General features: G+C 38.3%; 1 protein-coding gene across 1 annotated transcript in view; it reads right to left on the reverse strand.

Annotated features, from left to right (window-relative positions):
* Nucleotides 1-10834, reverse strand: part of rab11fip1.S (RAB11 family interacting protein 1 (class I) S homeolog) — a 30881-nt gene that overhangs the window by 17806 nt on the left and 2241 nt on the right. The window contains exon 2 of the mRNA XM_018255207.2: nt 732-1165. Within this exon, the coding sequence (XP_018110696.1) occupies nt 732-1165 (434 nt within the window). The remainder of the gene's footprint in view (nt 1-731; nt 1166-10834) is intronic.

Here is a 10834-nt window from a genome sequence, read left to right on the forward strand (position 1 = left end):
GTACCTGAAATGCCAGGGCCTATTTTAATTCTCAGTCCGGACCTGCTTGAAAAGTCTCATTGCAGTGTCCTTCAGTTTTCCCCTAGCAAAGCTGCGGGCTGAAAAAACCTGCTTTCCGAGTGAGGAAAACAATCATTAACAATTACGCAGACAGTCTATCACCTTGAGTGGTTACCAGCCATGGTGAGCACAAAAGCATATTCTTCCTGGTCATGCCAATGTCAGTGACGGCACAGATTACCCAACTGAAAGCAGTAATGTGCCAGCCAGCAGCTCCATTCCAGGAAATATTTACAGGGGGAATAGTGCGGTTGAAGACAACAATACATGACAAGTTAGTTGCTTTCCATGAACTTGCCCATTCATGAATCCGTAAAGTCACATCAAACACAGAAAGGTTTTAACAGACCAACATGCAAATGGTTCACAGTTGTCTGATATGAAAATTATGCCTTCAATATGCTAAAGAGTAAACACTTAACTGAACCCGAAAGCTAGCAGTGTCACGACTCATTCCTGCTTCCAGTGACCAGCCCCACAAATGCACTTTGGCAGGACATAGTTATACTGCACGTGATCCAATCTCAAAGCCTAAGCACGTGCACAATTTTTAGTGCTATGATATATACAGAGGTTATGCATTCTAGTGATGTGCTGTGATCAGCTGTACGATGCTTTATTATATATACTGTATATACATATATAAACCACCACTTATGACAACCACTTACTTTCAGATGCTGGAGACCCTGTAGGTGGAGTGAAGTCTGATGAAAATTCAGCAGGCCTTAGTACTGTTTTTGGAGAGGAAGATGGTGGAAACGTTGGCAAGACAGACATGGACTGTGAAACAGAGTTCTTCTTCAGTCCTGGCTTTGAAAACAGGTTCTTCAGTTTAGATTTCTTCTTTTCTGCTGCTGGTATTTCCTCATCACTGTCGTACTGATTCCCACTGGGAATGATGGCTGAAGCAGTGTCTGGGAATCCATCATGTCTTTTTCCCTTAATCTTGTCTTTCAATTTTCCTAGAGTTGAGCGGGATTTCTCCTTCATTGAGAGGTCAAACATGCTAGCGGTCATATTGTTTCTCATAAACTGGACCTCCACCTCTATCTGACCACGTTCCTTTTCTTTTTTTCCAGGCTTTGACCTCAGTGGGTACCATCTGTATAAAAACAGAAAAAAAATTACAATATCATGTGTGTGAAATAAACTTTTGACTCTGCTAATTAACATTTACTTTTTTTATCAAATGCAAAATAAATGTCATAAGTCGCCATTTTACCTGTAGATTATGAGAATACAAGCAGAAAAGGATCACCATAAATTTTTGAAACAAAAACAGAGGAGATTTGTTAAAAACATATGGGGCAAATCCATTCCAAAAGTACAGACAGATGTCAGACTGATAAACTTGCAGTGATAATGAACAACCAAGCAGCAGTCGAATACACAAAAAATACCATAATAGTCAACTTGAGGAGTAGGTTTTGTTAATATTTGCTTTAATTCTCGCAAAACATTGCTTCCTGACCTACATTAATTTACAACTATGAAGAGTAGATCATATTTCTGTAAAGTGAAGAAAGGGGTAGATGTATGTTTAATAATATTGTGATGGTGAAAAACATTCATGAGTTGCTTAAAATTTAAATAGATCTGTAGCCTGTAGTTTATTCAACAAATTCTAAAACAGCAAACACGATTATCCAGCATTCTTTAATATAACACACATATCCTTATCCTTTCTGTATGTATGAAATCAATTTATGTGTTTCAACAGCAATAAGGAGCTCCAGATTAGGATGTTGTTGTGATCCCCTGGCTGCTTTACTTTAAAGAAACAGTAACATCAAAAAAAATTAAGTAATACAAATATAATGCAGTGTTGTCCTGCACTGGTAAAACTGCTGTGATTGCTTCAGAAACACTACTATTGTTAATATAAATAAGATGCTGTGTAGCAAAGGGGGCAGCCATTCAAAGGAGAAAAGGCTCAGGTTACACAGCAGATAAGACATTTTTACTGGCCAGGCTGGTAAAATACTGGCCAGGTGGCAACCATACTCCTTTCGCAACCCGCTTGTTGTGTTACAGTCTACTCAAGAGAGACAGCAGGGGAAGTTGTCATTAGTAAGAGCACCACATTTACAAAGAAGTCTTGAAGCACAATTTAATGTGTGCCATAAAGCATTTTTTTTCCGCCATACACACAAGCTTGTTTATATGAACTATATTAGTGTTTCTGAAGCAAACAGATCACTTTTACCAGTGCAGGGCAACAGTACACGATATTATCATTACTTTAAAACTTTCATTTTTTGGCGTTACTGTTCCTTTAAGTTTCCAAGTGAAATGGTTTCCACCAAAAGCAGCCTCCCTTTCCTTATGTTTCTTTTTCTCACTATCTTTTTTGTATCTCAGAAGACAAACCAAAATCAAAGCTTTAGGCTAATGTGATTGGGGTCACTGAATGATAAAAGCTCTTGCTTGAGGACAAATCACATGGACATCACTCATCCTACTCACATGACATCTACAGTGATCATTAGAGCATAATCTGAAGTCATACAATAAAACCTATTGGTCGGGCATACTGAACATGAAGACATCTGGGCATTGGGGAAGATTTTTAGTAACTATAATGTTCACAACATGGTGCCCTACCTCTTTTTCAATAAGCGCCTATAGTTCCATCTGTCCAATTCTAGGTTGGTGGCCATAAAGTTTCCTTAAATATGCATTCACAATGCTCCAAACTGAATAATACCAGCATTTTGTGCTTCAAGACTTCTTTGTAAATTTGGTGCTCTTACTAATGGCAACTTTCCCTGCTGTCTCTCTTGAGTAGACTGTAACACAACAAGCGGGTTGCGAAAGGAGTATGGTTGCCACCTGGCCAGTATTTCACCAGCCTGGCCAGTAAAAATGATGGCTGATCCCAATGTTATTAATAGGGAAAAAGTTAAATATATAGTAAGGCCGGTATATTTTTCCAGAAAAGGTGGCAACCCTAGAAAGGAGAGAGGTAACATTGTTGCCGGACAGCATTAGACTAAAACTGCAAGGTAAGACAGCAGCACCTTCACAAAAGCTGGGGTAGCAAAAGGAAAATAAGATAAATACAAATGTAACATTCAAACTGAGCATGTCGTTTTTAAAATGAAGATAAATTGTTGCCCTTTGTTGCTTGCACAGGGATGCTGGTAAAAAGGATGAAGGGGGTATTTCTGTACTAAAGAGAACAGCAAAATGTAAGAAAAAAAATGAATATTACGATAAACAAATTGCTGTGAAACATAAAAGCAACCTGGAAACCAAATCAAGATGTTATTTCACTGAATCCAATGTGAAACAGCTGCATGACTGGCTACAATTGTACAATATTATACAATTGGATATGGGAGAACAGAGAATGAATGATCTTAATGGGGGGGGGGGGGTGATACATTCATTTATGATCTAGGGTATACTCATTGGAGAGAAGTAGAAAAGTGAAGATTGCATTCACATTTGTAACTTGACTGGTAAGCAGAGTACACAGCCCAAACCACAGATTATATGGAACATAAAAGGCAGCTATGACCAAGGTCATTGTGATCTATTCCAGTAACATTCATAAAAAAAGAAAAACTTGCAAAGTACGTGTACTTGTAAAATGTAACGCCCTTCACTGCAATTTCTTCTAAAAATACACCAAATGCCTTTTATGCCCTTTCCACCGAGCTGTGCAAACATCAATTAAAATATACTTAAGAGTTTTACACATTACATAAGCTAATCACAGGAAACCATTAAAGCCTTTCAAAAAAAAAAAAAAAAAAACTGGTCCGTCAAGCTTTTCTCTTGCCACTAAACAACTTATACTTGGAATACAATTTTAGATCATACCTTGGCAATTTTAACTGCTGATATGTCAGTACACATATGACTAATCAAAGTGACGCATCATGACCATAAAGGATCAATGAAACCATAAAGAAAAAAAGGGAGATCAGATGTTCAGATCAAAAAGTTTCTACAAAGTATTTACATTTAAGAAATATGGAAGACTAGGTGCAATATATCTTGCTAACCATTTCTTATGAAACCTATTCTATTAGCAAATGGGGGTGTGTGAGTGTGTGTGTGTCACCAACAAGAGTTTGGATTACAATAGATTTATCATTTGTACAGACACGGAGCAACTGAAGAGTGTCACTGTTAAAGATCTTTTATTCAAGCTAGTGTGGCAAATGTAAATTGTTGTGAGCTTCTTTATAAAACACATGGAAACTAGGGATGCATTGAACCCAGGATTCAGCCTTTTTCAGCAGGATGCGGATTCGGCCGAACCCAAATCCTAATTTGCATATGCAAATTAGGGGAGGGGAGGGAAATTGCAAGACTTTTTGTCACAGAACAAGGAAGTAAAAATTGTTTCCCCTTCCCCATGCCTAATTTGCATATGCAAATTAGGTTTTGGATTCGGTTCAGTATTCGGTCGGATCTTTCATGAAGGATTCGGGGGTTCGGCAAAATCAAAAATAGTGGATTCAGTGCCTCCCTGATGGAAACGTCAGTGGATAAACAAACGTACATGGGGAATAAGCGTTTTGCACAGCTCCAGGCATGAAGGTAACACTAGGAGGCCCATTTATCAAAGGTCGAATTTATGTGAATTTTTTTTTAATTTCAAATATACTCACAATTTGACTGAGAGGATATTTAAGAAAAAATTTGAATGGCTAATATTCGATCGAATGGTTCCGACCCAAAAATTCAAATCGATTCGTACGAATCAAATTTTTCTCCCGCAAAAAAAACCTTGAACGTCAGGAAGGCTATTAACATCTCCAAATGGCTCGGCTGACCTAAGCCATTGACTTGTACATGAATTCGGCAGGTTTTAGGTGGTGAATATTCAAATTAGAACGGTTTCCATGGTCGAGGTGGGATAAATCTAACCTTCGAATAGGGGGATTAAAATTTGAATGTGTGAATTTTTGAACTCTATTAGATTATACGACCCTTGATAAATCTGCCCCTAAGTGCTAAACTACACAGGAGATTTTTTAGGATAGTTTTGGATCGACAGATCGCATCCTGCAAGTTGGATGTAGATGTGCAGTTCACAATATAATGGGACTGACAAAAAAAATTTGATGTGCAAAATACATGAAAGATATGCTATTCGACAGAAACACCTGTCAGAAGGGAATGGATGTTGTGTTTGCATCCAACAAGAAAATGTAATTGAGACTGAAAGACTCATTAAAATAGATCTGTCAGATGTGATCTGGCAAGTCAGTCTGATCCGAATCTATCAACCCCAGAAACTGGGGAGGGTTTTCTGATAAAATTCTAGCCACATTTTATATTAGCTGTGGTTTCTGCTCTAAACAGGGCTTCCAGCTTACTGGGTCGTTGTAGCCTCCTGAATGATTATGGCACCCGTACAATAAGATCGGTCAAGTAATTTTTCTTTATTCAATTTTAACATGTAATAAATAAAAGCACAAAAAACTAGTGAGAGTGTAGAAGAGAGAAGGGGTAAGAAGGAGGGAGTCAGAAGGATAAATACAGGAGAACAACTAAAGAAACATGTCCAGTTGTAATAGTTGTCGAAATTTCAAGCCAAGGTCTCCATATATATTTTCAAACTTTTGTGGATATTCTTTGGCTAAATATTAAATCTGGAATTCTAACTGGGAGTTTACCAATATAATGCACTGATGGTGAAGAGAGACCAGCTGTCCTGGGTACAAGGGAGATTAGTCTGTTTTTTTTAAAAAAAAAAAAAAAAAACAACAGTGGCCTGTGTGTAAAGTGAAACCATTAAAAATCTTTTGAGCATGAAATTAAATTTTTAATTAGACCAGACTTACTCATTAGTGAGGTTAATAAGCTGAGCCCAATGGGCTGTTTCACCTGTGGAAATTATGCAGACAAGAGCATGGGTATAGTTATTTAACAACGTACTGAAAAAGCTTAGTTGGCGGCTGGCAAATGGCAATAATACAATGTTTGGTTTTCATAACACATTCCTTTAGAGACTAAAGTGTGTGTATGTGTGGAGAGTGGGGGTAGGGAGGATAAACATGGTCAGTCCATCATTCAGTTCCACTAATATCACTGTTGGATGGAATGCCAGGGTGAGGGGGAGGGAGCTAAACCCAAAGTCGAGTTCAAAAAGTTACCAGCATGATAAGCCTTTACTGGAAAAGTCTTTGCTGAATGCCCAGATTGCAACACAACTCCCCTGCTAATATTAAAATAAGGCCGGCATGGAACAAAAACACACAATACCCAAAAGCACACAGAGAAAAAGGAATGCAATTTAGACAAAAGCCAACGTATCTTTGTGACAAATGTCAACTGTCGGAATATACAGAATAAAATAAGCAATTTAGTCAGTGACAATGTATAGATGTCAGTATGAAAGGAGAAAATGAACAAATGATGCATTGTTTTTATGATGTCAAGAGGAATGCACTGTAACCTGCGTAAAAGGAATGGGCTGCTCTGTTGTGCAAATGACGGTAACGTGAGAGAGTGGATGGAGTACCATAAACTGGCTAACCCTGCGGTTTCAGTGTCTTATTTTAGCTCGTCAAATAAAAATACACAGACACGCAACTAAACATGGTTTCATTAGATCACCACTGAGCTCAAAACACGAGCCACACCTTGGCAACAATACAATCACAGAGGTAGAAAGAAAAGCTGTGGTTATGCTGAACACGGCTGTCGCCAACTAGATTCAGAAGTAAAAATAGTTTATCTTCCATTAGTCAATGGAATGACACTCCATATTTGTGTGTATATATATGTGTGTATATATAATATATATATATATATATATATATATATATAGATGCCTACTGGGATGCCACTATACATATAGGGACTGTAGGTTTGTTTTTAAATTAAATTTGTATGTAAGTTGAAACATATACAATTACATATTAAATGCAACTTAGACCGAGGTTTGTCTTAACATAGTATTTATTTTTACCTTTCTTTGCTCCACAGTAGACAACACACACACCAGAGGGGATTGGGGCAGGTGGTTTATTGAAGCTAAATGCTAATAAAAGTCAAGCAAACCATAGTACAGGTATGGGACCTATTATCCAGAATGCTCGGGACCTGGGGCTTTCCGGATAAGGGGGTCTTTCTGTAATTTGGATCCTCACACCTTAAGACTACTAGAAAATCATGTAAACATTAAATAAACCCAATAGGCTGGTTTTGCTTCCAATAAGGATTAATTATATCTTAGTTGGGATCAAGTACAAGCGACTGTTTTATTATTACAGAGAAAAAGCAAATTTTTAAAAATTTGAATTATTTGATTATAATGGTGTCTATGGGAGACGGCCTTTCCGTAATTCGGAACTTTCTGGATAACTGGTTTCCGGATAACAGATCCTATACCTGTATGTTACTGTAATAGCCCCCATCTGTAAGTGTGATTTGTATGTAAGTCAGGTGCATGTAACTCAAGGACTCTCTGTATTATCAAACAGACTGTTATTATGAGAATATCTCAACTATCGCCACATAAAATAAGATACTTCCCTTTAAGTCAGGATTTGACTAGAATCACTGGAGAGTACCTAACAACTCACCAATCCCATTTATCACAATCATTGATGACCAAACTGCAGGGAGCGACTTGTTTAGCCCCAAGTCAAAGCAAGATCACAAGGCCTATGTCAAATACTAATCTCTGACACTTCTGGACTGGGCAGTGACCTCTAAAGTAGCCTATGGCCTTTCAAATTTGGTAGATTACACGGAGATTTAACAGGTAGTCTACAGACTGAGGAGAATGTAACCAAAGGATTCTTTCAACCACCACTTATGGGTTCTATGGAGGAGTAATGGTCAGACAATGTATTCAGAAGGGACCAACTTTGCTTGACCACATCGCTGTTTTTCTGGCTAGCTTTAGGGCTTTAACACACGGGCAGATTCGGGGAGATTAAGTCTCCCCGAACTGCCTTCCCCCTGGTAAAATGAAAAATCGCCTGAGTCAATGCACTTGCAGCGTTTTCGATTTCTGAAGTCGCCCGAAGTTTCCTCGAAGAAGAGGAGACTAAATCTCCCCGAATCTGCCTGTGTGCTAAAGCCATTAGTGTATCATTGCTAATTTCACAAGATATTACTTGGGTTACTGTACATTTTTGTTCTCCTGTAGAACAGCTACATGTATCATTACTTCTATCTTGGGTTTTTTCCTTGCTATGAAAGTGTTAATGACTCATCTTGTCAAGGTTACACTATGCACAGGCTGTATTGTCACAGTCATATCCCTCCCATATTTCAGGGTTCAGGTATTGGGAGTGTGCTTTGCCAAGGACAATCTCCTCTGAAGGTTCTTAATATGCAACAGAAAATGAAAGGTGTAAAACAATGTTTGGGGGGGGGGGTCCCCTACTTGTGAAAGAAGGAACACTACATGAATAGGTAATGGGGGGGGGATCACACCAGTTGCTGACAGGGAAGGGCCCATTTACTTAGCTCGAGTGAAGGAAGATGAAAAATCTTCGAATTTCTAATGTTTTTTTTGGCTACTTCGACCATCGACTTCGATTCAAACTAAAAATCGATAGTCGAAGTACTGTCTCTTTAAGAAAAAAACTTCGACCCCCTAGTTCGCAACCTAAAAGCTACCGAAGTCAATGTTAGCCCATGGGGAAGGTCCCCATAGGCTTTCTAAGCTTTTTTTGGTCGAACAAAAATCGTTCGATCGATGGATTAAAAAACCTTAGAATCGAACAATTCGAAGGATTTAATTAGATCGAACGAATAGCGCTAAATCCTTCGACTTCGATATTTAACTTTGACAGTCGAATATCGAGGGTTAATTAACCCTCGATATTCGACCCTATGTAAATCTGCCCCGGAATGTCCAATCCTTAATCCTCTTTTTGCATTGCGAGTTTTAGCCTATGGAGCAATTAATTAAAATAGAAATTTTAGGAGCACCATTTTAAATTTTCGACTTTGCAGCATATGAGCAGAAACCTCCTCACTCTAAATTTGTTTGTGTTATCACATGCTCATGTGAAGCTGAAATAGTGCAGTAACACATAGCAACCAGTCATTTGCATCATTAGTCTTTTTTATCAGAGCAAAAACTTTTCCAGGACAACAAAATCCCTTTTTTTTTTTTTTTTTTTGCACTAAACTGCCTGGTGTATTGACTAGTCCCCCCCTACCATGTGTATGTAGCAAAAAAGTTATCAGACAATCACTAACTGTCCAGTTATTAACAACACATCAATGTCAGAGTAATATCAACCCACAATAAAGCACTTCCACCTTAAACAAGCATGACAGCATACAGCTAGGCGTAAGTTCTATTTATAAAGGGACAGGAAATAAGTCATGCACAATATATAACATATACTGCCAGAGAAATTTTCATGGTTGTCCTCAGAGTTGAACAGACAGAAAATAATAACTTTTTTAATGGCAAATACTCAAATTAAATAAAATTTTATAGGCTGTTCTCTTCTTTCCCCACCCCAAATAGTAAAAGTTTCATGGATTCAGGATCCATGGGACTTGCATGTATCCCTTGCATGGACCTGAATAGGCAGCTTAAATCTGACTGTGTATGTCCACCTATATTAGTGGCATAGGGAAGCAAGCTGGGTTAAATATTAACAATCTTTTCATAGAAATAAGAAGTAAAACACCTGCATGTTATATGAACACTGGCACCTCACTGATTAACCACATGGGATCAGCTTTAAATTATATAAAGCAAGAAAGAACAAAGAACAGTAGTATGAGATAATAAATCTACAGGCAGTTTCCATGCATTCAATGTGCGTTTAAACGCAGGTTTTAGTGCAAATAAACTCATTGGCTAATTGATTCCATAAGGGCAGACGGGCAGATTCAGGGAGATTAGTAGCCCTGCCAACAAATCTTCTCTTCTTTGGGGCGACAGTCACCCCGAACTGCCTTCCCGCCGACTAGAATGCAAAAATCTGAAAAATGCCAACGGGATGGCACTCGCAATGTCGCTCGAAGTTTCCTCATGAAGCAACTTTGGGCCAGCGGGAAGGTAGGGGAAGGCAGTTCGGGGAGGTTGTCGCCCCGAAGATTTGTTCCCGGGGCTACAAATAGAACAGAGGGTTTGGAACGGGAAAAAAACACACTTAGTTGCGTTTTAAAAAATGCATTAAAACCCAATATATGAGTTTTTTTCTAGCTCCGTATGCATTTAAAAAAAAATAAACGCCCGTGTGCAAGATCCCTAACAATCATCCATCACCCCCTGCCAGCTGAAGGTCATACATTAAAAATAGGCCCTGTAATAAAGCAGAGGCTACCAAAAGCAGTCACGGAATCCCCCAAACTGTAAAAGGAGGCATTTAAAATGTCCCCCAGTAAATGTGCCAAACAGAGTGCTGCAAAATCCAAATTTATCTCATATTCTGAAATATACTCTGACCAAATGCGCACAGATCGTTTCCCCTTAATTATCAATACATTTTCCCGAAATTTCAGTGCGGGAAAAAAATTGTCCAAAAATACGAATTGTACAAATTTTTCAAATTTTTGCCTGAAAACCACGAGATATTTGGATTTTTTAACTAAACCCAGCGCAGATCAGGATATCTTCGGGACTTCTCCCATCTCCCAAAAACTAGGCAGGTCTGAGATGCCTGGATTTTTGGATTCTGACTTTTTCCATGCTCTGGGTATAATAAATCACGTAAAATTCGAGTTTTATTTTTTTAACTAAAAATTTGGAATTTATATTAAAAAAAAACGAAGTCGAGTTTTTGACATTCGGACACTGCTTAACACCAGCCTCATCAATACACTA

Source organism: Xenopus laevis, chromosome 3S, assembly GCF_017654675.1.
Source record: "Xenopus laevis strain J_2021 chromosome 3S, Xenopus_laevis_v10.1, whole genome shotgun sequence".
NCBI classification, from domain to species: Eukaryota; Metazoa; Chordata; class Amphibia; order Anura; family Pipidae; genus Xenopus; species Xenopus laevis.